General features: G+C 42.1%; 2 protein-coding genes and 1 pseudogene across 2 annotated transcripts; 2 read left to right on the plus strand and 1 right to left on the minus strand.

Annotated features, from left to right (window-relative positions):
• Positions 1–72: 72 nt before the first annotated feature.
• Positions 73–1548, minus strand: LOC118700545 (zinc finger protein 501-like; annotated as a pseudogene).
• Positions 1549–2359: 811 nt separating this feature from the next.
• Positions 2360–15504, plus strand: LOC118700557 (synaptonemal complex protein 1-like). Its single transcript, XM_054518063.1, has 15 exons — positions 2360–2512; positions 4551–4612; positions 5661–5764; positions 6247–6364; positions 6619–6689; positions 7338–7419; positions 8257–8319; positions 8984–9046; positions 9902–10018; positions 11374–11466; positions 12371–12445; positions 12880–12939; positions 14143–14289; positions 14583–14669; positions 14762–15504. Exons 2-15 carry the CDS (start codon positions 4556–4558, stop codon positions 14774–14776), a joined length of 1152 nt encoding a protein of 383 aa, XP_054374038.1. The 5' UTR covers positions 2360–2512; positions 4551–4555; the 3' UTR covers positions 14777–15504.
• Positions 15505–16853: 1349 nt separating this feature from the next.
• Positions 16854–26740, plus strand: LOC118700572 (synaptonemal complex protein 1-like). Its single transcript, XM_054518074.1, has 6 exons — positions 16854–16982; positions 20186–20264; positions 20451–20641; positions 22533–22595; positions 23257–23319; positions 26637–26740. Exons 2-5 carry the CDS (start codon positions 20243–20245, stop codon positions 23296–23298), a joined length of 318 nt encoding a protein of 105 aa, XP_054374049.1. The 5' UTR covers positions 16854–16982; positions 20186–20242; the 3' UTR covers positions 23299–23319; positions 26637–26740.
• Positions 26741–27099: the final 359 nt, after the last annotated feature.

A 27099-nucleotide genomic window follows, 5' to 3' on the forward strand; every position in this document is an offset into this window, starting at 1 on the left:
TGGGGTCAGAAGTCGACAAATCTACTCCATGTCGCTATAGGACATGAAACAACACGAGCGCACAAACCACTGTTCTCAAGGTGAAAAAGAGGAAGTTTATTTCCAGATTCCAACATTTATACTTTTCCAAAAGTGACAGTGGATTGGAGGATGACAGTGCCACCTCTCCAATGACACTGGACAAACCAACAGTCCATCAAATTTCTTCTCCTCCATAAAAGAATGCAAAACAATAAGTTATTTACAGGAAGTGTGTGAGAAAGTTTGCTACAAGAATGTAAACATCAGAAGGCTTAGAAAAATCTTCAAAAGTCAAGGCGACAGCTCTCCACAATGGATTTCTGATGTTGGTCTGTGGGTGTGTCCAGGTGCTCACGGGGAGCCAGGAGCCAGCCAGGTGTCTTCAGAGGGGAGTGGGATACAAAAGATTGACTTAGGGAAAACCCCAATGGGGATAACTTGAGGGTGGGGCCCCGGCCCCTGAGCCAATCACTCGACGCTCTAGCTGAAAGTTTCTAGAGAGTTCTAGAGAGAAGGGTGGGAGCGCCGAGTGATGGACAGGGCACCGGGGAGGGATTTGAGGAAGGGTACATTAATCTCCAAGGCAACTGGGGAGGAGTTGGGATAACTGGCAGTAAAAGAGGAAAGGGAGAACCAGGGCAGAACCATTGCATGATAGGGGGAACAGAACAGTCCAACTTACACAGACAACACAACAGCTGGATGCGTTGGTGTTGGGTCAAGGCTGACCTCTGGGAGAAGCTCTTCCCACACCAGGCACACTCATAGGGCCTCTCCCCGCTGTGGATGCGCTGGTGGGCACTCAGGTGGGCGCTCGTCCTGAAGCTCTTCCCACACTCCCCACACTCGTAGGGCCGTTCCCCCATGTGGCTCCTCTGGTGGGCAGTCACTTCATAGCTGGTCTTGAAGCTCTTCCCACACCTGGGACACTTGTAGGGCCTCTCCCCGGAGTGGATGAGCTGGTGCCTAAGGAGGCTGCACTTGTCCCTGAAGCCCTTCCCGCAGTCAGGGCAGCGGAAGGGCCTCTCCTCTGTGTGAGTGCGCTGGTGATGGAGGAAATTGGAGCTGATCTGAAACCTCTTGCTGCATTCATCACACTCGTAGGGCCGTTCCCCGTGTGGCTCCTCTGGTGGAAAATCAGGCTGGATTTGGCTCTGAAGCTCTTCCCACACTCAGGACATCCGTAGGGCCTCTCCCGGTGTGGACGCGCTGGTGGTGGATCAGGTTGGAGTTGTGGCTGAAGCTCTTCCCACACTGCCCACACTCATAGGGCCTCCCCCTGGTGTGGATTCCCATGTGGGAGTTCAGGCGGGAGCTCCACCTGAAGCTCTTCCCACACTGCCCACACTCATAGGGCTGTTCCTCTGTGTGGATTCTCCAATGGTTGATCAGGGATGATCTCCACCTGAAGCTCTTCCCACATTCTGAGCACTTGTGGGGCTTCTCCCCATCCTGAAGCTGCTCAGGGACCCCCAACTCCGGCCTGTGGTCACCTTCTGGACCCAAGGTGGGTCTTTCCTCCTCGGATCACCGTTATCTGCGTTTGCAGCCCCTCCTTGTATGGGATCTCGGGGACTTTTCCTCCCCGTTGGATTCCTGTGCCCTGGAGCCACTCCAAACAGCCTCAGCCACCAGGTTCTGCTGTGGGGATTTGTCCTCCCTGCTCTCCATGCTCAGCTCCTTCCCTGGGGGAGGAAGGACAAGGAGAGGATGGGATTTGCCTCCGTGCCACAGGGAAGGGGAAGGAGATCCCCCCAGTGCATCCCTGGCTGGACAGCATCAGCAGTGGGGCTGTCCTGCAGCCGGGGGCCGTGCTGGGCTGGGAGATGGAGCAGGAGAGAGGGGGAAAGGGGCACTGACTTCCTCCTCACCTGCCTGGGTGTCCTGGGGCATCTTCTTCCTCCTCGCAGCCTCCTCCTCTACCTGGCCAAGGTTTGGGAATGGGAAATCCTGGTTTGGGGGGCAAAACAAGGGCTGAGCGTGTCGGGTTTGATGGTCCCGGTGCCCAAGTGCAGCTGGAGAAGTCAGCGCCCCTTTCAGCCTCGGGGCGCCCGGACCCCGCTCATCCCCAGCCTCCCCCACCCCTCCAGGCTGCCGGGGGTCCCTCTGCACCGGGATCGCCCCTCTCCGCCATGGATTTGGGGCGACTCCCCCTCCCCGCTCACCTGCGGCTTCCGGAGGGGGCGGAACCGGGGCAGCCACGGCCCGAGCGGGGGAACCACGTGGGGTTGGTGTTGCGGTTCCTCCTCCCGCTGCTCCTCTTCCTCCTCCTCTGGCCCTGCTCTTCCTCTTCTTCGCGCTCCTCTCTCTCTCTTTCCCTTTCCTTTTCCTCCTCCTCTGTCCCTTCTCTCCCTCCCGCTCCTCCTCCGCTCCCAGCCCGGCCCGGGCAGTGCCGGCACCCAAAAGCAGCCGCGCTTTGCCCTGGGGGGGTTCCAAAGCGGCCCCGCCACGCCCGGCACTGGGAGCGATACTGGGAGCACTGGGAACGATGGTGAGAGCAGCGGGCAGAAACTGGGAGCGCTCTCCCTGCCGGTCCCGCTCTTACTGGGAGCACTGGGAACGATGGTGAGAGCAGCAGGCGGAAACTGGGAGCGCTCTCTCTGCCGGTCCCGCTCTGACTGGGAGCACTGGGAACGATGGTGAGAGCAGCAGGCGGGAACTGGGAGCGCTCTCCCTGCCGGTCCCGCTCTTACTGGGAGCACTGGGAACGATGGTGAGAGCAGCAGGCGGGAACTGGGAGCGCTCTCTCTGCCGGTCCCGCTCTTACTGGGAGCACTGGGAACGATGGTGAGAGCAGCAGGCGGGAACTGGGAGCGCTCTCCCTGCCGGTCCCGCTCTTACTGGGAGCACTGGGAACGATGGTGAGAGCAGCAGGCGGGAACTGGGAGCGCTCTCTCTGCCGGTCCCGCTCTTACTGGGAGCACTGGGAACGATGGTGAGAGCAGCAGGCGGGAACTGGGAGCGCTCTCCCTGCCGGTCCCGCTCTGACTGGGAGCACTGGGAACGATGGTGAGAGCAGCAGGCGGGAACTGGGAGCGCTCTCTCTGCCGGTCCCGCTCTTACTGGGAGCACTGGGAACGATGGTGAGAGCAGCAGGCGGGAACTGGGAGCGCTCTCTCTGCCGGTCCCGCTCTTACTGGGAGCACTGGGAGGGAACTGGGAGCAAACAGCGCCCGGACGCGGCTGCAGCCGGCGGGGGCGGGGCCGAAGCTGAGGGCGTGGTTATGCAAATCTGGGAGCGATCGCGCGCTGGGATTGGTGGGCGGGAGCAGGGTGGGATTTGCGCGGTCACGTGAGGGCCGAGGGGGGCCAGAGCGATGGCGGCGGCGTCCGGGGAGAGGGGACAGGGAATGGGAATGGGGACGAGGAATGGGGACGGGGAATGGGGACAGGGAATGGGGAATGGAATGAGGACCGGGAATGGGAATGGGAATGGGGTCCGGGAATGGGAATGGGGAATGGGGACAGGGAATGGGGACGAGGAATGGGGATGGGGAATGGGGACAGGGAATAGGGAATGGGGGATGGGGACAGGGAATGGGGAATGGAATGAGGACAGGGAATGGGAGTGGGAATGGGGTCCGGGAATGGGAATGGGAATGGGGAATGGGGACAGGGAATGGGAATGAGGAATGAGCCAGGCAGTAATAAAAATGCTTTCTGCTGTTGTCTGGAAATGGACTGTCTCTAGTAGGTGGAGAAATGATTTTACAGTACCTGTACCTATCAGGAATGCCTGAATTTATTTTGACTCGGCTGATCCCTTTTCTTTGGGGGTCATTGGTACTGGCAGCAGCCAAAGGGCAGTGCTGTGCAGAGCTCCAATAGTGAGACCATTCCTGCATGAATTCTTCTGGAGGTAATTTTGGTTTCCAGCTAAGAGCAGCAGCACTGCAGGTGCCAGGAGTGACTTCTGTAGCAGAGATAAAACCCTCCCATTGAGGTTTCTGGGACCCTCCCCGTGCTGGAAGTGGAATGATGCTGGCAGGGGTTGTCTTTAAATATCATAAATGTGATGTCCTGTGCTTTCTAGGGATGTGCTCCTTAGTCCCCAGAGTAAGAGCTCTGCCTTGCTGCTGAGAACTTGCAAAAAATACCAGCACTGTCAATGTGCACAGAGAAACCATTTGGAAGTCAGTAACAACTGGTTTCCTTTCTCAGCATATCCATGTGGTACCTTCAGCAGTTCAGATTTTTTTCTGGAACAATGCAGGTGCATCAATACTTGCAGAATACTCTAGTCTAACAGTCCATGGTTTATTTGAAGCTATAATTGTGGAAAACATAGAAAGGCTCTAAACTTTATTTAAGATAAATATTTAGTTTCTCTTCAGATAGAGATTTGCTAATGTCTGAATCATTTTTTCAAGTCTACATTTAGATTAAGTCATAAATTAGCTTTTCAGCTTCTTAACTTAATCCAACAAGTTTTGAGAACTGGGTATTGCAAAGGGGTAAATGTTTTATACTGCCTGATAAATCTGAAAAATCATTTCTGTTCCATTAATTTTACATTCCACGTGCTGTAGAAGAGATGACTAAAGTAAAATGTGATAAAGAAGTGCAACTTGAAGAGCTGTCAGAAACTCTGGTAAATGTTCATTTTATTAATCTCATGGCATTTGCTCTTCATATGAAATTCCTCTTGCTTTGTAAGTATCTTAAATGTCATAAATAAACACCATCTAGTCTACCTTAACATTTCTACTAAACTTTCTCACACACAATTTCAGTGTTTTCTTTAAAGAACTTTTTTATTGCCACTGTTTTTCTTGTCTCCTGTGCTTTTGCTTTTTCTTGTCTCCCATGTTTTTGGTTTTCCTTCTCAAGGTTTTTGGTTATTTCCTTCTTTGTTCATGCCCATTCAAATGCCACTCCCTCTGCATATAAAGTTTTCCCCTTTGTTCTTCCTTACAGGAAGGTAATTAGCTCTGGCCTCTGTGAACCCTGCTGTACTGTGACACAGGCCCATTTTCTGTCACAGAAGTCTCAGCTATATGAAATACACTCTGAACAGAGGTTTCTTTTCATTATGATTTTAGATTTACAAGCCTAACAAGAATCCATATCAACTCAAGTTAAGATAGTGGGAAATCAGGTGTGCATTTCACTGTGTTTGCTTGTTGTTCTCATCTGTGCATTGAGTGTTCTGAACTGAGTTTCACTCATTTTCTAAAATGGGCAAATTGGAGGACTTGGACTGAAGAAGAGTCTTGAGGCTACTGTAGAAAATATGCAGAGAGAGAAAAATGTGGAGAGAGCAATGAAAATGCTCTCCAGATGAGAGAGGTCTGAAGTAGGGCAATAGTAACATGTTTTTAGAAATAGTGAAGTTACACATCATGACTTGGACACAAGTTTATGCATAAGAAACAGCACCCAGAGCAGTGTCCCACCCTAATTTTACAGCCCAGGTAATTAAACTCACAGCAGGGGACAGACATGAACAGCACTGGTGTCACAGTTCACTGTCTCACAGCACTTCCAGATCCCAGCAGAGACTGGAAAGATCCAACCTGGATAATCCATGACATGGATGTTGTTGGGTTCTTCTGAAAGCCTTGTGCTCTTAGTTCATGTCTGATAACCTCCAGCAGTTGGAGTTTGCACATGTAGACTCAAAACTCTTCATTTTGCAGAAAGAATTCCAGGATTTGAAAGCACAGCTGACAAGTACAGCTGAGAAGGAACAAGATTATTTAAAGCAGCTTGTGACTCTGAAAACAGATCTTGAACAAGAGGCGTATGACCATTTTGAAAATACAATATTTAATTAGTTTTGGTGGAGTTGCTTTAATCCACAGTGAAATGAACTAGGATTGTTTTCTAATCAAACTTTTGAACCACATATATGCCATTAATTCTAGACTTACATTTCTAAATTCCACTTTCTCTATTTGTATGTATTCTATGGCATATGTAGTTGTTCCATATCTCTTTGACTTATTTAACAAGAAGAGAAAGTTTCTGACTTCATGGTCAATCTTGCTTTGAACTACATCATCTTCACTAACCATTAGATTTATATAAAAGTTGACTCTGATTTTCTTTCCTTCTTCTGTCACCTTTTTACATCTCTCTGACTCTGCTGCAAAGCTTCTATTTGTAGATAAAGGCCTGGACTTCTTTCAGCATGGAATAAGACTTGATAACGGGTATGTTTAATTTAAAAGGAGATTTCAAAATGCATCTTCTTATTCCTCTTGGCCATTTGTTTGAAATTAGGTTAAGGAATGAACAACTAACAGTGTATCTCAGTAAGCTTTCACTAGAGAAAGAACAAACAGCACAAGAGAAAAATGCTGTGGCTGCAGAAGTCAAGAAACTGCAAGAACAACAAGAGGCAAGTTGTAAACTTCCAGGTTTCATGAAAGGACAATACTCAATTGGACAAATTACTCGGTTTTACAAATTAGATGATGAGCTGCAACATGACTTGGTCTGTAGAGTACCTGAGCTGTTTTTTGTGTTTGAGTTGGAAAGGAAGTGTATTTACACTTGTGAGCAAGGCAGGTCAGTGTGCTTTGGATGTCTTTGAATTTTTTAAGAAGTCACTTTGAATTTTATTTCTTTGCTGACACATGGGTCTTTATTTAGGATAGTAAGAAAAAAGAAGAAAATACAAAGCAGTTAGTTGAAAATCTAGAAGAGGCAAATAGCCAGCTAAGGCAAGTAAAAACAAATATTAATAACTGATATTGTGAAAGGAAGTAGACTCAAATAGTTAGTTGTGTTCAAATGCTGCTTTCTGGGATTTTTTGATTAATGTTTTTTCTAGATTATATAGCTAAACAGAAACTATTCAGAATTGCTGTTGGCCAAGTAGAAATTTTCTCAGATCAGAAATACCAATTGCTGCAGGAACAGTGTTTGCCATCATTTTGTATTACATAGTAGGAGCTGTCTTGTTGTGCATTAGACATCTCAGGTGAGAGGGAAATGAAAATGGAAGGTGAAGGTTATGGATTAAATGTGACAAGGCAAAACTGGGTAAGAGTTACTCTCTGTATCACCAGTTCAATAGACAGGCAGCTCCCATGTTTCACAGCTGCATTGCAATAGTCCAGGTTAGGATGTATTTTCCTTGGCTTAGCTGGAACATCTTTTCCTACTTAAAAAAAGTATGGACAGTTCACAGATTGACTTACTGGGCATGTTGCTGCATTTTAAGAACATTTTCATTGAGCAGCTTATGAAGTTCCCATCAACATTAGCAGCTCTTTTTAGAAAATAAAAGAAGGGTTTATTAGAAGTACTGAAAATCAGTTAAAGGCAAGAAGGAAAGATTTACTAATGCTTGTTAATTTGGCACTTAGAAATGAACTGGAGTCTTTGAAGCAGAAAATGGCAAAGACAGGTGAAGAGGTGAGAAGTACACTGGATGAAAGAGAAGAAAATGTATGTCATGTGTCATGCAAATATCTTACAGAACCTGTAGGACAGCATTAAATGTAAAATCTGTGTTGGGATTTTTCTGCAAAGCTCTGCCTGGGGGATGTGATCTCTGCCAGAGGTTTCTTCTTTCTCAGCTGCTGCCAGCTGTGCCATTGTGTGTGCACGTGCTGAGCCCTGTTATTTCAAAAGACAAGCACAGTCACGGGGATGTTCACTCTTTGCTGCAAGTTTCATATTAAAGATTTGGTTGTTTTCAGGCCAACAGAGAACCTGCTTTTCTGATTTTTCATATACCCACACAGTGATGGATGGGCTCTGGATTAGCTTTTTATATGTAGTGTGAGTTTTAGCTTAATTAGATTCAAACATTTTTACTTTTCTTTCTGTTGGTTCAAAGCAACCTGGGGTTTTTAGCAAATTTCAGAATTTCATTGTAACAGTCAAAGATTTACAATTGTCATTTCAGGTAAAGAGTACTGAAAATGAAATTTCAAGAAAGGAAAAGCCATTGAAGATTCTAGAAAATAATTGGGAAATTCATTTTTTCATGGATGTAGGGAACTTCCTACAAGTGTATTTTTAAATTGTGAAGATATTGGGGATTTTTTTCTTCTTTCTTAATTCCATAACCACTAAGGAACTGGTTCACTGCTATTATTTACCATCTTGTGGTACTTTATGGCTAAAACTCTGATTATTCTAACATGTCAGCTGGTGTTGCAGTCCCATTGGAACAAACCAGACTGGTGCAAGTGCAGGTTTGAGAACATTTACAGGAATTGCTCACATAGGGAGTCATTTGTAGAACTTACTAATGAATGTCTGAAATATCTCTTTCAGATGAACAATTTAAAGAAGCAGGTGGAAAATAAAACCAAATGCATTGAAGAGTTGCAGCAGGAGGTGGGTAGAGATTTTAATTTCACAATACATAAACACATTATGTTTTGGGTTGCCTTTTCAGCAGGTTTGTGTCTGCTGTGATATCTTTAGATCCACCTATGTAATTTAAAAATTCTCCTTTCTTATCCTAACCCTGAGCAAATTAGGGAGTCATCTCAGGAATCACTTGATTTGTTAAATGTGCCTTAATTTGAAAAGAGCAATTACAAAAATAATGTCTTTAATAAACTTCTACTCCTTTTCATTTAGTGCATGGTGTTATTTTTGTACTTGTAATAAGTATCTCAGTTACCACCTGTAGAAAATAATTCTGCACTGGCACAAACTGTAGTAACTTCACTGTAAATATAAAGAACTTGTATTTTTTGTCATGACATCTTCACACCTTCTGTCAGCAGCATCTTAGTTGTAATTCCCATTCTGCACCTCATTTGTTATTCCCTGCTCTTGCTCAGGAGGAGCCTTTCTTAAGGTCATGAAGAAACAGTAATTATCACAGAAATTAGTTGAACATTCATTTGTTTGAAGAATTGTTCTGGAACCTGAGCTGCACAACACAGAGTTATTTGCCTGATGAGAGCTGGAATTTCTTGATGCAGTTAAACCATTACATAATTCTATTTACTTATTAAGGTACAGTGCTTGTTTTGTTTTATTTCAACAGAATAAGGTGCTGCCAAAGAAACTTACTGCAGAAAGCAAGAAAAGCAATACTTATGAAGGGAAGGTAGGTTTAAATAACATCATGTAGAAGATGAGGTGAGTGTTTTTAAGCCCCACTGTAAGTAATGATAATACTTGTTCAATACGTTCTGAGCTGCTTTGGGATCTGGGATACAGACTTTGCAGGAATGAGCTCACAGTTTTTAGAAGATGCTTCCATTTTTAATCATTGGGCACTGACTGTTGGACATTTAAGAGATGGATTCACTTTGCAATTAATGATGTTTCTAATCTGTTCCTTTTTTTTTTCTTTTGTTGATAGTGGACTGAACAGGGTTCAGCAACCTCATTGTAACAGAAAAGCATTTAAAAGACATATACATATATGTATATATATATTACTTTTTTAAGGCTGTTCTTTAAATGTGTTCTGCAGTGGCAATCCCTCTGATGGGAATATTGTGTCCAGCTTTGGGTACTGCACTTGAAGAAAAGTGGACTTTTTTGAGGATATTCATATGATTAACTTAAAAGGAAAAACTGTAATCAAAATGCACAGCTGGGAGAAAAATGTACCATAAAAGCTGTGCAAATCTGATACAGGTTTACAAGAGAGGGAATCAAATCTCCATCTGTATTTGTTTTTTTTCTGAGGCATTCACAGCATTTAGGGTGACTGCTTAGGGCAGTCTTCCCCATTGGGCTGTTGCCATTCTTTCTTTTGAGTATTTTCCAACTCACTTCAGGCCAAAGTTCAACTCTTTATTAAAAAAAAAAGCTGAACTTTTAAATAGGAAACACTTTAATCATATACCTGAACAGTAACAGTGTGTTTGTGCTCAAAAACAAGAGGTAAGAAAAAATCATTAACACAGTAATTCCTAAACAAATAACAGCAGCAATTCTGCATTCTCAAAAGGTGAATAAATTGCAGATAGAGATGGAAAAGATGAACAAGCAACATAAGGAAGCAGCTGACATCTATCAAAAAGACATAGAAACAAGAAAAGGAAATGAAAATAAACTTCGTGAAGAGGTGAGAGGTGTTAATTTTTACTGCAATTTAATTTTTTTTAATTTAAAATGTTTTTATGAAGCTTTATTGGCCAGAGTCCTTGCTCTTCCATTTCAGACATGAATGGAATTTGTGTATGCCTGTGAGCAAAGCTTTAGTACATGAGGTGCTTAGGCTGACGTATTTGAATATGACTTTGAAAATAAGAACTCCATTAAAACTTCTTGCTTTCAAGATATAGTTCCAAGAAATTCCACCCTTGGTATAAAGTCAGCATAGTTAAATTAGATTATAACTTCTCCCATATTAGTATTTTTCTGCCCACACTTTTTTTTTTGATGGCAATGCTAAGAAATGTTAGGGCAGAGTGCTTGAAATGGCCTTTTGGTTTGAAGTGAACTTGCCTGCCATGGCTGTACCTTTGATCTTGCCCATTTTAACAATCTGCAGAAAAGATGAGGGATTTGAAAGGGATCTTAAAAGCAAATAAAGCCCAAGTGGGACTGCAAACTTTGCACCCACAGGGGAAAGAAGAAATTAAGATTTAAAAGAAATATATGGTTATGTTGATGAATGAAATGCAATTTATTACTGACAGGTAGAAAAGATGAGGTTGCTTTGTGATGAAACAGCAATGATACAGAGAGAAACTGATGCCAGATGTCAGCACAAGATAACTGAGATGATGGCACTGATGGAAAAGCACAAGGGAAGAGATTTTCCTGCTTGCTGTGGTTTGCAGTGTGTGATACCATGTTAATGGCATGTTTATAACTTGTGATACCACGTTCATGACCTTTCCAAAGCAGAATCAGGCCTGAATCTGGGAAAAGGAAGCCGAACCCATGCTGGACTTTGCATCATCTAAAATCAAATTCATTTGAAGATTTTCAAAAGATTCCTGTGGGCAGATAAATTCCATTCATCTAAACTTCTGGGATTTTTAGATGTTTTTTCAATTCAGGCTTCCTTTGATACCATCTGAGTGCAATATTTTTCAGTATCAGTTTGGCTCTTTCTCTGAGATGACTTAGTGACTGTCAGCAGTTTAGCCTGACACATTTTAGTTTTCCTTTCTGTTCCTCTATTTTGCAATATCTTTAGCAGATACATTAATAAAGATGGCACAGCTGGCTCTTAGTGCTGAGCCCATATTGCTGCACAGAAATCAAGCACTCTCTGCCAGTCCACAAAATAATACTTGAATTGAGCATTTTCTGTTTTACAGTTTCTGCAGAAGCATCAATGAATCTTTTCTTTCTGAATCTTAAGAGCCTGGTTTGAAAAAAATGATGTTTTAAGACTGGATAACTCTATAATTGTAACATTTAGTCACATATTTTGAGTTTGTTGTTGGTTTGGTTTTTTTAACCCAGAATGAATATGATAAAATGGTTGAAGAAAAAGATGCAGAGTTAAAAGTATATAAAATGAAACAGCAAAAGCAGTTCTCATCAGCAAGAGCACTGGTAAGGAGTACTTTCCAATGTTCAGTAATTCAGTGAAGGGGCTGATGTCCTTGTGTAGTGGTTTTATGCTGGCTAAGGGCCAGGCACACACAAAAAAAACATTCACTCATTTTTCTCTGCTGTAGTTGAGCAGAGGAGGGGAAAGAAAAATTCAAGTTGAGATAAGGATTAGGAGAAAAACTCTTTGAAGGTAAAGCAGATTCAAACTTAAATAGCATCAAAAATTTATTATTAATAGAATTAAAAATGGGTAATGAGAATTAAAATAAACCTTTAAAACACCTTTTTTCCCAGTCCCTCCCTCTTGCCCACCAACAGCACAGAGAGACAAAAGATGTGATCTTCAGTCAGTTTGTGACTTCTAAAACTCTTTTTTCAGTTTGCTTAGAGAGTTTCTTTTTCCTGCTGTGCTCTGGGGTCTTTCCCACCAGAGACAGTCCTCTGGGAACTTTTCCAGTGTGGTTTTAATTTTTACCAGTAGCAGTCCCAGCCAAGCTGCTGCAGCAGATCTTATTCTGGGCACTAAAAACTCCAAATGTTTCTAAAAATGAATTGGAGTAGCAGTGTGTTTGTGTCTGCTCTTCCAGACAGTGTGTCATGCTCTGACTTCCCACTTGGAATAGGAAACTTTTGTTTTAAATATTTCGATTGTGCCCTCTCACCCCTGTTCTCCCAAGTGTTTTAAGGTCTTACCTTGAACATTTCTGATCAAGTTCCTGTTTCTTATAGTGCTTCAGTCTTTTTAAACAAGCTAAAGCAAAGCTTCAAGTATAGGGCTGAAAAGCAAATAGAATTCTCTTGTGTATCTAATGAGTGTCCCTGTTAATTACTGTCTCACTTGGGACTGTTTTCTTTTTTCTGGGCTGTGCATAGTTAACCCTGTCCTTTATTTAATGGTTTGTAGGAAAATGAGCTGTCATCTTTGAAAAGTGAACTGGCCTCCCTTAAGGAACAACTGAAAGCAGAAATTGAAGAAAAGGTGGAGTTTTTTATTCACTGAGCAGCGGGGGTGAGAGGTGTGGCCTGGGCTTGTGCTGTGGGAGGAGTTGGATAAGAAATGAAACTGAACAGAAAAACAGGGACTTTTGAATGCTGGGGTTGTGCTAAATCTGGTCATATATTTGTGTGAGCTTTGTAACACTCTGTGATTATAGATTATATATAAATTAACAACAAAACAAAACTCTCCTTTATTTTAGTTAACTTTAACTAGCTAAAGCAAAAAAGTTCCCTAAACTGTAGGGGTTTTTTCAGTGACTTTTGAATGCGGGGTTGTGCTAAACCTGGTCATATTTTTGTGTGAGCTTTGTAACAGTCTGTGATTATAGACTGTGCTCTGTAATGACACCAAGAAGATTTTTAACAACTGAATTCAAAGAAATATTTCCTTGCTGTCACATAACTCTTTTGTAGGAGAATCTTGTAAAAGAGCACTCTCACAGTATGATTCCTGAAAGTGAAAAGAAACACAAGGTAACTTCAACTTTTTAATTGCTTTTAGAATTTGGTAGTGTTTATATGTGTAGAATCAATTGAAGTGCCATGATAATTTATTTGCATTCAACAAAAGACACTGCAATGCTTTGGACTTCAAACTTTTTAAAGAAAATAAAAATTTATGTTCCTGGGACTCCTAAACCTTGTTTAGATCTATACAGTGAATCTACTCATGGAAAAATAGAAAGTCTCCAAATTATATTCCTAAAATAAAAAAGATAAAAATAAAAAATATCTCCTTCAGTGCAGGAAGCCCCTTGGGCAGTCCAACACTGAAGTTTTGTAACTCCTAACAGTGAATTTTTCTTGTTGCATTTTTCTGCCTGTATTTCTTACCTCTCTGTAGATGATTTTTTTCCCCTGGGATAAGAAGGGATTTTAAAGGGTCCTACCATTCCATGGAGATATTGGACAGCAGTTTCTGGAAGGGCTCCCACTGTGTAATTTTTCTTGCTCAGTTGTTGATTTTTTTATGTCTCTGGAATTGTTTTACTCAGTCTTAAAAGTGTCCATTTGTAAAGGCACTTTTCCTCTGTGGAAGAGAACAAAGCTGATCTAGCTGTAAAAATGGTCAAAGTATCAAAGTAGTCCTGACTGCAGAACTTACCCTTCTTCCCTGTCAGGAGTTCACTTGTGGGTTTCATATTGGAGCAATGGAATCCAGCACCACTTTGATGTTTTCTGTCTAAAAAAGGACTGCACTGGACCATTCAATGCTTCTCAGTTTAACTTCTCGTGAAAAGACTATTTTAAGTAACACCAATCTTGATATAGCTATCAGTCTTTCTCTGAAAGCCTTTTCCTGCAGTTTTGTTTGTTCCCATTTTCTTTGATGTTTGATATGGTCCACATGTCGTGGCTACAGTTCAGAATACCCTGAATTTCTGCAGATAAGCATGAAGAACTGAAATACAATGTGCCATGAAACTCAGCTCTTCCATAGCTTCCCCTTCATTCTCCTCATTTGGCAACAAAAATAATATAAAAAATGCTATTTCCAGCCCACCCCACTTTGTTTGGGTCATTGCTTCATGTTTGGATGGAAAGAGAAGAGTTCCACCATTTCTCTCAGGTGAATTCTTGGACACTCAGACTGTAAACTGGCTCCTGAGTTTGGCTTTAGATTCCATTCTTACCCCATAAAATAAAATCTAAAAATAGAAACGTTTTCTTTCCCAGACATATGCTATAAAGACTCCTCCAATGGATAAGATGCACAGTGGAAGAAGCACAAACCTGCCTTCAGAGCAGAGCAGCAGGAAAAAGCAGAAAGTGCTTGTGCAGCTGGACACTCAGTCAGACAGCTCTGAGCACACTGACCTCCTGGTAAGAGTCAGAGAGCAAATCCTGTGCTGAGCACTTCTTTGTGCTCACTGCTGGCTCTGAGAATGAAAAGAAACAGTTTGGGCTTCCACATTCAAGCCAATATTTATGTGTCTATTTTTAATTGATTGGTTCTTTCTGGAATTGTATGTACATAATTAACATTCTTTTTATTGAACTGTTTTGCCTCATAATGACATCTTAATTTTTTTTATTTTTCATAGTTTAATGTCCTTAGGGGGAAAGAAAAAGTAGTTTTTAATATAGTGTGAGTAAGTAACTTTTTCATTTATTAGAGCATAGTCTCGGAAGAAGAAATGTTTAAAAATTTGTACAAAGATTTTCCACAAGCTTCACAATTACATTCCCCAGCACCAAAAAAGGTATGTTAGCCTTTCCTAAGATTAAAGCAAGCAGTTAATCAGATTGTTTACAGAAACTAAAGGATGGCTTTATTTTCCTTCCTGGACCCCAGCTCCATCCAGTGTGAAATCTCCAGGCTCTGCTCTGAAACTCAAAACCATGAGGAGAATGCGCGAGGCGGGCTGGACTGCGCTCTCCAAAATGGACAGGAAAAGGAAAATTAAAGATGTTGTAAAGTTCTTTGCTTAAAATGCAGAAATGCCCAGTGCCCTGGCATTGCTTGCAGGGTTGTTTTTCTCTCAGAGTCAGTGCTTTGTTGCATTTTTCTGTCATACTCAGTGTGTTCAATACTGTGTTCATTCCTTTACACATATGAACTTTATAGATCTATAACTGCAACCCCTGCAGAGCCTTTTCCACCTTTCCTCCCTTGTGCTTCAAAATGTTGGGACAAAAATTGGCCAATTTTAAATTTTGAAATAAATAGAACTGCATAGAAAGTTGTTTCAAAGCTGTTTCTGGCATTAGAAAGCCTGGTTTTAAAGAACTTCTGTTCTTTTAAATTTACTCCATTTTTCTTAACACATAAATACATAGTGGAAGAAATGTTGCTGTTAAATGTATGTTCTTTTACCTGAAGTCCTCTTGCTTTTTCCTGCATTTTAATGGCCGTTAGACCTGTCTTTTTAGACTGTTTTGTTTTCAGTATGTTAAAATGGTTTTGAAACTTCTAAAATTGCAGTAGAATTGCTTGTATTTAAAAAGATTTCAGCTTCACAGGGAGTAAAAGATGCACGGTATAAGATCGTGAAAACAATGTTAAGATGCCATTAAATTGTTTATCTGAAATATCAAGTATGGGACTATTTGTTATTGCTTTAAATATTTGAACACAGACAGAAATCACCCACCAGCCTTCCTAGGGACCAGCAGAAGTCCAAGGATAGATTAGAACATCTATTTCTGTATTAATCCTTGATTAATCTTGGTTTCACAACGACAAACCCTACTTCAGAGCCTAGACATAACAAAAAAACTAAAAGGACCTCTTGAGCCCCGAGCCCCCTGTCCATCGCTGGGGGCTCCTGGGGGTTTCTCCCCCTGCCCCAGTGTAGGATTGGAGGGGGTGGCACAGTCAGGATGGACGGAGACGAGAGATCCCCGCAGCCAGGGCGTGGAAATTGGGGTTTATTGCAGAGGGCCTGGGTGCAGGGGCCTTTTGGTTGGGATTTGGGGTTTATTGCACAGGGCCTGGGTGCAGGGCCCTGCTGGGATTTGGGGTTTATTGCACAGGGCCTGGGTGCAGGGCCCTTTTGGGATGTGGGGTTTATTGCACAGGGCCTGGGTGCAGGGGCCTGCTGAGATTTGGGGTTTATTGCACAGGGCCTGGGGGCAGGGCCCTTTTGGGATTTGGGGTTTATTGCACAGGGCCTGGGTGCAGGGCCCTGCTGGGATTTGGGGTTTATTGCACAGGGCCTGGGTGCAGGGGCCCTGCTGGGATTTGGGGTTTATTGCACAGGGCCTGGGTGCAGGGCCCTGCTGGGAGCTGCAGCCACAGCTCGGAGCAGGCCCGAGAGGAGAGGGAGAGAGAGGATGAGAGGGTGAGAGCGTAAAAGCATAAGAGAGTAAAAGGTGTAAGAGCATCAAAGGCAAGAGCTAAGAGACAAGAGGTAAGAGCAAGAGTAACAGAGGTAAGAGCTAAGACAGCAAAGTTCCCGTTCCAATACAGTAAATCTTCTGTGTTGAATATTCTGATTCTCACTAACCAATCTAGTACAATATACAAATCCTATAGCATTTCAATACAGCCTATAAGAATCATTACATTGCCATACTGTGCTATATTTTAAACTTTAAAAACTCCTCTTTGTGCCCCTTCTGCCAAGCTGGCAGGCTCTGCTCTGACCCTTGGGCCTGTCTGCCAGCAGAGGGTGTTGCTCCATCAAAAGTGGATTTGATTTACCTTCAGCCCATCCACACCGTTGTTTTCCCGTTGTTCAGTAACTGAGGAATCTCAAAGCTTGCTTTCCTTTCCATCTCGCTTATAGTTTCCATATTCCCAAAATCTCTTGCCAGGCAATCATATTTGTAAGGCTTTCCTGTTCCATCCTCCCCAACACCCCAGAGCCGGCGCTGCTGCGGCCGTGGGGCAGAGCGGGTGCGAGAGGAGGCTCCGGGCCGGGAGGAAGGGGAGGGAGAGGGGAAGGGGAGGAGCAGGAACAGGAGGAGCACGAAGGGGAGCAGCCCGAGGAGCAGCAGCAGCAGCCGCAGGGGAGGGAGCCCTGCGGGGCTCCACGGCGAGCTCGCATCCCGCATCGCCCCGCATCCCGCAGGTGAGCGCGGAGGGGGAGCGCGCCCCGAGTCCATCGCGGCAGCTCCGGGAGGGTTTTTTCGGCGGGGAGAGGGAGATTTTGCTGCGGTTTGGACCCTGCCGATTCCGGAGTTGTGAAAAGTGCATATTATGTGGTTTTGCGCAGATATTTTTTGACGCCGGCAAGGGGGGATTATTTACAGACGCGAGCGAGACGGGGCTGCTGTGGAAAGCGCTTCGAGCTGTTTTATTTTCCAGCATCACTCTCATTACGTGGTTATGACAATGGGAAGATGCCAGCAGCTCATATCCCAGGCAGCAGGCCAAAAAACTTAATGTTACAACTTACTTTATAAGCTTCTTGACCAATCACACCAAGCAAAAGCACATTGACAGTAGTTCTATCCAATTACCATAAGCACACGTACCTTTGGTTTAAACAATGCTTGCTTATTTCGAATACAATACCTGCTTGTAAGCCTTAAAACACAACGCACAGAGCTCCATTATTAAGCTTTAACCTTCCTAATATCTTGCTAGATAACCTTTCTGCAGCTTAGAGAGCTATTCAGACAAACGTTAAAACATTGGCCATTGTTCTATTTGCCCTTGCTTTTTCTACAGTTTAAATAATTTTTCTGCTGACTTAACTCCTGACTGCTGCTTTATCTCTACTCACAGTTCTGCTGTATCTGAGGCCTGCCTTTTGCAGCTTTCCCAAAACCCTCTAATTTTATGGATTCCCACAATTACCATATGTATTTTGATGTATTGATTAGTAGTGCTGTATTAACATTTTAGTGATAAATGTAGTCTTGTAATTAAAAGGTAACTTTTGTGCTTAAAATAAGATTTATGTCAGTGGGGTTTTTTTTAAAAGAAAGGAATGAGGCACTCGCACCAGATAGCAGCCACAGGACACCTAAATCTTTCAGAGAAAAAGAATTTATGGCCCTCTTATCATAAGAAACAAACTTCTTCCTGCCTCGAAGGCGCTGTTAGGATTAGAAGGAAGAAGTTGATGATGACCAGACAGAATCCTGTGTTTGAATGGAATTTATGCATCATGTATGAGGTGTATGAATATGCAACAGGTTATTGTTTTTAAGGGTTAATCCTTTGTTAACGTGGGTCCTTTTTTGGGCTCGTGCTGCCCAGAAAAAGGTACCGGGACGTCCGTAACTCTCTGCATTTGTTGTCTCGTATTGTCCTAATTCAAATTGTCCAAATTATTATTACTCTAATTGTATTACTATTTTTATAACCATTTCATTACTATTAAACTTTCAAAATTTTAAAAACAAGTGATTGGCGTTTTTCACAGGAGTCGAGTCCCAAATATGTTTTGGTGTCGCTGAGAGAGGTATTTTTGGTATAGCTGATGAGGGGATATTTTTGGATCTCTCAGGAGTGCAAAGGGCAGCAGGGGAAGCGCTGAGTGCCTGGAGTGGAGGGATGCTGGAGAAAGGGGACCCTGGAACACCTGATATAAAATTTCAATAGCCAATCTGAATTTTATTTCTATACCTTTTATTTTAAAGCAAGCAAGCAGGCGCTGGGTGGCCGGGGAGTCACCGCTCCACTCACAGCACACACAGTTCAGTAAAGTGTATATACTGTTTTTAAGCCTACAAAGCATTTTCTAATGTGCTTGGTTAGTCCAAATCAGCAAAATATCAATAAGCTGAGAGCAATTTAATAATCTTTCCTGGTGGCCATTGATTCCTGTCCTTCTTGTGGTCGTCTGGAGGGAGGCCTTACACTGGTGTCTGCTACATGATTTTGTCAAGTGCATCAAGCTTTTTATTTTACATAAGCTTTTAACTGCTTTGTTGCAATATCTGTTAGCTTTACCCCAACTTCCTCTATTTTATTCTAAGCATCAGCCATCTTGCTACCTCATCTCTTATGCTCTACTATACTTCTTTGATTTTGGTGCTTTATTTGGCTGTTTGGTCAGAAAGTTTCAAAACCTTTCTTTGTGCCTACTTTGGACACAGCAGGTAGGAGCATTTGCTGATTCCATTGCCAATTGGCATGAATCACAAAAACAATTTCCACAGAATCAGGCGAGGATGAGCCCTGAGACCTCCAAAACCCCCTCAGCATGCCTGAGCAGGACCTGGGAGAGGAGGGGATGCCCAGGACCCAGGGGCCCCATCAGCAGCTCTGAGAAGAGGGACCCCCAAACCCCAAAGTCAGGACACTGGAAACAGGGAACTCCTGGGAGAGGTTTTTGGAATTCCTGATTTTTGGAGCTATTTCTGGCCACCAGACACCTGTGACTTCTAGAGATGGACTTGGCCAGTGGGACCTTCAAAGCCAATGGTTTAGGGCAATTTTGGGAGAAAAACCTCTAAAGATGTTTCCTGTAGAAGAGCAAAGTCAAGCGGCCCCTCCCTCATCTGGTTGTGGAAAAAGATTTCCTTGGAGAGAAGTGGAAAAAACTGTGTATTTAACAGGCAAAGCACTCACCAGCCCAAAAAAATGACCACTATTAAACAATAAAACCTCTTGCTGCTCCAAAAGAGATGACAAACTCACAAAGTCCCTCTGTGGGCTGTAGCTGGGCTCTTATCAGTCTCTTATCAGTCTCTTATCAGTCTCTCAGGTGCTGGAAATGCCGTGGCCCAGCCCTGGTGGGGCTCAGGTGTGAGCACCTGGTGCTCTTCTGGGTGTTCAGTCCAGAGCAGGTTTAGACAGGTCCAAAAAAAAAGGAAAAACCAAAAACCACAGTCCAGGGAACTTCTCTGCCTCAGCGAGCTCAAACTAACTAAAAGCAAAGGAGGGCTCTGTCCTGCTGTCTGTCCATCTGCAGACAACAGAAGAGCAGGAATGTGGAGGAGTGAAAGAGCTTCTGAAAACAAACTCCGTGCTTCTTCTTCCTCCCTCTCTGCTCTCAGAACCAGTGTTAAAGGTGCAAAACTTATTTCAGACAAATGGGGATACGAGCATCATAAATTCATCCCTGGGACCCCCAAAAGACCCTCAGCCTGTGTAAGCAGAACCCAGGAGAGGGGGAATGCCCAGGACCCAGGGGTCCCCCAGCAGCTCTGAGAAGAGGGACCCCCAAACCCCAAAGTCAGGACTTGGGAGAGGTTTTTGGAATTCCTGATTTTTGGAGCTATTTCTGGCCACCAGACACCCGGTGACTTCTAGAGATGGACTTGGCCAGTGGGACCTTCGTAGCCAATGCACTCACATCTTGTTTTTTCCCTAAACCAGGATTTCCCATTCCCAAACCTCATCTGGATAGAGGAGAAGGCTGTGAGGAAGCCGAAGATGCCCCAAGACACCCAGACAGGTGAGGAGGAAGTCAGTGCCCCTTTCCCCCTCTCTCCTGCTCCATCTCCCAGCCCAGCACGGCCCCCGGCTGCAGGACAGCCCCACTGCTGATGCTGTCCAGCCAGGGATGCACTGGGGGGATCTCCTTCCCCTTCCCTGTGGCACGGAGGCAAATCCCATCCTCTCCTTGTCCTTCCTCCCCCAGGGAAGGAGCTGAGCATGGAGAGCAGGGAGGACAAATCCCCACAGCAGAACCTGGTGGCTGAGGCCGTTTGGAGCGGCTCCAGGGCACAGGAATCCAATGGGGAGGAAAAGCCTCGGAGAAAGAAAGAACAAACAGCACAAGAGAAAAATGCTGTGGCTGCAGAAGTCAAGAAACTGCAAGAACAACAAGAGGCAAGTTGTAAACTTCCAGGTTTCATGAAAGGACAATACTCAATTGGACAAATTACTCGGTTTTACAAATTAGATGATGAGCTGCAACATGACTTGGTCTGCAGAGTACCTGAGCTGTTTTTTGTGTTTGAGTTGGAAAGGAAGTGTATTTACACTTGTGAGCAAGGCAGGTCAGTGTGCTTTGGATGTCTTTGAATTTTTTAAGAAGTCACTTTGAATTTTATTTCTTTGCTGACACATGGGTCTTTATTTAGGATAGTAAGAAAAAAGAAGAAAATACAAAGCAGTTAGTTGAAAATCTAGAAGAGGCAAATAGCCAGCTAAGGCAAGTAAAAACAAATATTAATAACTGATATTGTGAAAGGAAGTAGACTCAAATAGTTAGTTCTGTTCAAATGCTGCTTTCTGGGATTTTTTGATTAATGTTTTTCTAGATTATATAGCTAAACAGAAACTATTCAGAATTGCTGTTGGCCAGGTAGAAATCTTCTCAGATTAGAAATACCAATTGCTGCAGGAACAGTGTTTGCCATCATTTTGTATTACATAGTAGGAGCTGTCTTGTTGTGCATTAGACATCTCAGGTGAGAGGGAAATGAAAATGGAAGGTGAAGGTCATGGATTAAATGTGACAAGGCAAAACTGGGTAAGAGTTACTCTCTGTATCACCAGTTCAATAGACAGGCAGCTCCCATGTTTCACAGCTGCATTGCAATAGTCCAGGTTAGGATGTATTTTCCTTGGCTTAGCTGGAACATCTTTTCCTACTTAAAAAAAGTATGCACAGTTCACAGATTGACTTACTGGGCATGTTGCTGCATTTTAAGAACATTTTCATTGAGCAGCTTATGAAGTTCCCATCAACATTAGCAGCTCTTTTTAGAAAATAAAAGAAGGGTTTATTAGAAGTACTGAAAATCAGTTAAAGGCAAGAAGGAAAGATTTACTAATGCTTGTTAATTTGGCACTTAGAAATGAACTGGAGTCTTTGAAGCAGAAAATGGCAAAGACAGGTGAAGAGGTGAGAAGTACACTGGATGAAAGAGAAGAAAATGTATGTCATGTGTCATGCAAATATCTTACAGAACCTGTAGGCCAGCATTAAATGTAAAATCTGTGTTGGGATTTTTCTGCAAAGCTCTGCCTGGGGGATGTGATCTCTGCCAGAGGTTTCTTCTTTCTCAGCTGCTGCCAGCTGTGCCATTGTGTGTGCACGTGCTGAGCCCTGTTATTTCAAAAGACAAGCACAGTCACGGGGATGTTCACTCTTTGCTGCAAGTTTCATATTAAAGATTTGGTTGTTTTCAGGCCAACAGAGAACCTGCTTTTCTGATTTTTCATATACCCACACAGTGATGGATGGGCTCTGGATTAGCTTTTTATATGTAGTGTGAGTTTTAGCTTAAATAGATTCAAACATTTTTACTTTTCTTTCTGTTGGTTCAAAGCAACCTGGGGTTTTTAGCAAATTTCAGAATTTCATTGTAACAGTCAAAGATTTACAATTGTCATTTCAGGTAAAGAGTACTGAAAATGAAATTTCAAGAAAGGAAAAGCCATTGAAGATTCTAGAAAATAATTGGGAAATTCATTTTTTCATGGATGTAGGGAACTTCCTACAAGTGTATTTTTAAATTGTGAAGATATTGGGGATTTTTTTCTTCTTTCTTAAGTCTCTAACAACTAAGGAACTGGTTCACTGCTATTATTTACCATCTTGTGGTACTTTATGGCTAAAACTCTGATTATTCTAACATGTCAGCTGGTGCTGCAGTCCCATTGGAACAAACCAGACTGGTGCAAGTGCAGGTTTGAGAACATTTACAGGAATTGCTCACATAGGGAGTCATTTGTAGAACTTACTAATGAATGTCTGAAATATCTCTTTCAGATGAACAATTTAAAGAAGCAGGTGGAAAATAAAACCAAATGCATTGAAGAGTTGCAGCAGGAGGTGGGTAGAGATTTTCATTTCACAAATACATAAACACATTATATTTTGGGTTGCCTTTTCAGCAGGTTTGTGTCTGCTGTGATATCTTTAGATCCACCTATGTAATTTAAAAATTCTCCTTTCTTATCCTAACCCTGAGCAAATTAGGGAGTCATCTCAGGAATCACTTGATTTGTTAAATGTGCCTTAATTTGAAAAGAGCAATTACAAAAATAATATCTTTAATAAACTTCATTTTTCATTTAGTGCATGGTGTTATTTTTGTACTTGTAATAAGTGTCTCAGTTACCACTAGTAGAAAATAATTCTGCACTGGCACAAACTGTAGTAACTTCACTGTAAAAATAAAGAACTTGTATTTTTTGTCATGACATCTTCACACCTTCTGTCAGCAGCATCTTAGTTGTAATTCCCATTCTGCACCTCATTTGTTATTCCCTGCTCTTGCTCAGGAGGAGCCTTTCTTAAGGTCATGAAGAAACAGTAATTATCACAGAAATTAGTTGAACATTCATTTGTTTGAAGAATTGTTCTGGAACCTGAGCTGCACAACACAGAGTTATTTGCCTGATGAGAGCTGGAATTTCTTGATGCAGTTAAACCATTACATAATTCTATTTACTTATTAAGGTACAGTGCTTGTTTTGTTTTATTTCAACAGAATAAGGTGCTGCCAAAGAAACTTACTGCAGAAAGCAAGTAAAGCAATACTTATGAAGGGAAGGTAGGTTTAAATAGCATCATGTAGAAGATGAGGTGAGTGTTTTTAAGCCCCACTGTAAGTAATGATAATACTTGTTCAATACGTTCTGAGCTGCTTTGGGATCTGGGATACAGACTTTGCAGGAATGAGCTCACAGTTTTTAGAAGATGCTTCCATTTTTAATCATTGGGCACTGACTGTTGGACATTTAAGAGATGGATTCACATTGCAATTAATGATGTTTCTAATCTGTTCCTTTTTTTTTTCTTTTGTTGATAGTGGACTGAACAGGGTTCAGCAACCTCATTGTAACAGAAAAGCATTTAAAAGACATATACATATATGTATATATATATTACTTTTTTAAGGCTGTTCTTTAAATGTGTTCTGCAGTGGCAATCCCTCTGATGGGAATATTGTGTCCAGCTTTGGGTACTGCACTTGAAGAAAAGTGGACTTTTTTGAGGATATTCATATGATAAACTTAAAAGGAAAAACTGTAATCAAAATGCACAGCTGGGAGAAAAATGTACCATAAAAGCTGTGCAAATCTGATACAGGTTTACAAGAGAGGGAATCAAATCTCCATCTGTATTTGTTTTTTTTCTGAGGCATTCACAGCATTTAGGGTGACTGCTTAGGGCAGTCTTCCCCACTGGGCTGTTGCCATTCTTTCTTTGAGTATTTTCCAACTCACTTCAGGCCAAAGTTCAACTCTTTATTAAAAAAAAAAGCTGAACTTTTAAATAGGAAACACTTTAATCATATACCTGAACAGTAACAGTGTGTTTGTGCTCAAAAACAAGAGGTAAGAAAAAATCATTAACACAGTAATTCCTAAACAAATAACAGCAGCAATTCTGCATTCTCAAAAGGTGAATAAATTGCAGATAGAGATGGAAAATATGAACAAGCAACATAAGGAAGCAGTTGACATCTATCAAAAAGACATAGAAACAAGAAAAGGAAATGAAAATAAACTTCATGAAGAGGTGAGAGGTGTTAATTTTTACTGCAGTTTAATTTATTTTAAAATGTTTTTATGAAGCTTTATTGGCCAGAGTCCTTGCTCTTCCATTTCAGACATGAATGGAATTTGTGTATGCCTGTGAGCAAAGCTTTAGTACATGAGGTGCTTAGGCTGACGTATTTGAATATGACTTTGAAAATAAGAACTCCATTAAAACTTCTTGCTTTCAAGATATAGTTCCAAGAAATTCCACCCTTGGTATAAAGTCAGCATAGTTAAATTAGATTATAACTTCTCCCATATTAGTATTTTTCTGCCCACACTTTTTTTTTTGATGGCAATGCTAAGAAATGTTAGGGCAGAGTGCTTGAAATGGCCTTTTGGTTTGAAGTGAACTTGCCTGCCATGGCTGTACCTTTGATCTTGCCCATTTTAACAATCTGCAGAAAAGATGAGGGATTTGAAAGGGATCTTAAAAGCAAATAAAGCCCAAGTGGGACTGCAAACTTTGCACCCACAGGGGAAAGAAGAAATTAAGATTTAAAAGAAATATATGGTTATGTTGATGAATGAAATGCAATTTATTACTGACAGGTAGAAAAGATGAGGTTGCTTTGTGATGAAACAGCAATGATACAGAGACAAACTGATGCCAGATGTCAGCACAAGATAACTGAGATGATGGCACTGATGGAAAAGCACAAGGGAAGAGATTTTCCTGCTTGCTGTGGTTTGCAGTGTGTGATACCATGTTAATGGCATGTTTATAACTTGTGATACCACGTTCATGACCTTTCCAAAGCAGAATCAGGCCTGAATCTGGGAAAAGGAAGCCGAACCCATGCTGGACTTTGCATCATCTAAAATCAAATTCATTTGAAGATTTTCAAAAGATTCCTGTGGGCAGATAAATTCCATTCATCTAAACTTCTGGGATTTTTAGATTTTTTTCAATTCAGGCTTCCTTTGATACCATCTGAGTGCAATATTTTTCAGTATCAGTTTGGCTCTTTCTCTGAGATGACTTAGTGACTGTCAGCAGTTTAGCCTGACACATTTTAGTTTTCCTTTCTGTTCCTCTATTTTGCAATATCTTTAGCAGATACATTAATAAAGATGGCACAGCTGGCTCTTAGTGCTGCGCCCATATTGCTGCACAGAAATCAAGCACTCTCTGCCAGTCCACAAAATAATACTTGAATTGAGCATTTTCTGTTTTACAGTTTCTGCAGAAGCATCAATGAATCTTTTCTTTCTGAATCTTAAGAGCCTGGTTTGAAAAAAATGATGTTTTAAGACTGGATAACTCTATAATTGTAACATTTAGTCACATATTTTGAGTTTGTTGTTGGTTTGGTTTTTTTAACCCAGAATGAATATGATAAAATGGTTGAAGAAAAAGATGCAGAGTTAAAAGTATATAAAATGAAACAGCAAAAGCAGTTCTCATCAGCAAGAGCACTGGTAAGGAGTACTTTCCAATGTTCAGTAATTCAGTGAAGGGGCTGATGTCCTTGTGTAGTGGTTTTATGCTGGCTAAGGGCCAGGCACACACAAAAAAAACATTCACTCATTTTTCTCTGCTGTAGTTGAGCAGAGGAGGGGAAAGAAAAATTCAAGTTGAGATAAGGATTAGGAGAAAAACTCTTTGAAGGTAAAGCAGATTCAAACTTAAATAGCATCAAAAATTTATTATTAATAGAATTAAAAATGGGTAATGAGAATTAAAATAAACCTTTAAAACACCTTTTTTCCCAGTCCCTCCCTCTTGCCCACCAACAGCACAGAGAGACAAAAGATGTGATCTTCAGTCAGTTTGTGACTTCTAAAACTCTTTTTTCAGTTTGCTTAGAGAGTTTCTTTTTCCTGCTGTGCTCTGGGGTCTTTCCCACCAGAGACAGTTCTCTGGGAACTTTTCCAGTGTGGTTTTAATTTTTACCAGTAGCAGTCCCAGCCAAGCTGCTGCAGCAGATCTTATTCTGGGCACTAAAAACTCCAAATGTTTCTAAAAATGAATTGGAGTAGCAGTGTGTTTGTGTCTGCTCTTCCAGATAGTGTGTCATGCTCTGACTTCCCACTTGGAATAGGAAACTTTTGTTTTAAATATTTCGATTGTGCCCTCTCACCCCTGTTCTCCCAAGTGTTTTAAGGTCTTACCTTGAACATTTCTGATCAAGTTCCTGTTTCTTATAGTGCTTCAGTCTTTTTAAACAAGCTAAGGCAAAGCTTCAAGTATAGGGCTGAAAAGCAAATAGAATTCTCTTGTGTATCTAATGAGTGTCCCTGTTAATTACTGTCTCACTTGGGACTGTTTTCCTTTTTCTGGGCTGTGCATAGTTAACCCTGTCCTTTATTTAATGGTTTGTAGGAAAATGAGCTGTCATCTTTGAAAAGTGAACTGGCCTCCCTTAAGGAACAACTGAAAGCAGAAATTGAAGAAAAGGTGGAGTTTTTTATTCACTGAGCAGTGGGGGTGAGAGGTGTGGCCTGGGCTTGTGCTGTGGGAGGAGTTGGATAAGAAATGAAACTGAACAGAAAAACAGGGACTTTTGAATGCTGGGGTTGTGCTAAATCTGGTCATATATTTGTGTGAGCTTTGTAACAGTCTGTGATTATAGATTATATATAAATTAACAACAAAACAAAACTCTCCTTTATTTTAGTTAACTTTAACTAGCTAAAGCAAAAAAGTTCCCTAAACTGTAGGGGTTTTTTCAGTGACTTTTGAATGCCGAGGTTGTGCTAAACCTGGTCATATTTTTGTGTGAGCTTTGTAACAGTCTGTGATTATAGACTGTGCTCTGTAATGACACCAAGAAGATTTTTAACAA

The sequence above is a fragment of the Molothrus ater genome, chromosome 31, assembly GCF_012460135.2.
Source record: "Molothrus ater isolate BHLD 08-10-18 breed brown headed cowbird chromosome 31, BPBGC_Mater_1.1, whole genome shotgun sequence".
Taxonomy (NCBI): Eukaryota; Metazoa; Chordata; class Aves; order Passeriformes; family Icteridae; genus Molothrus; species Molothrus ater.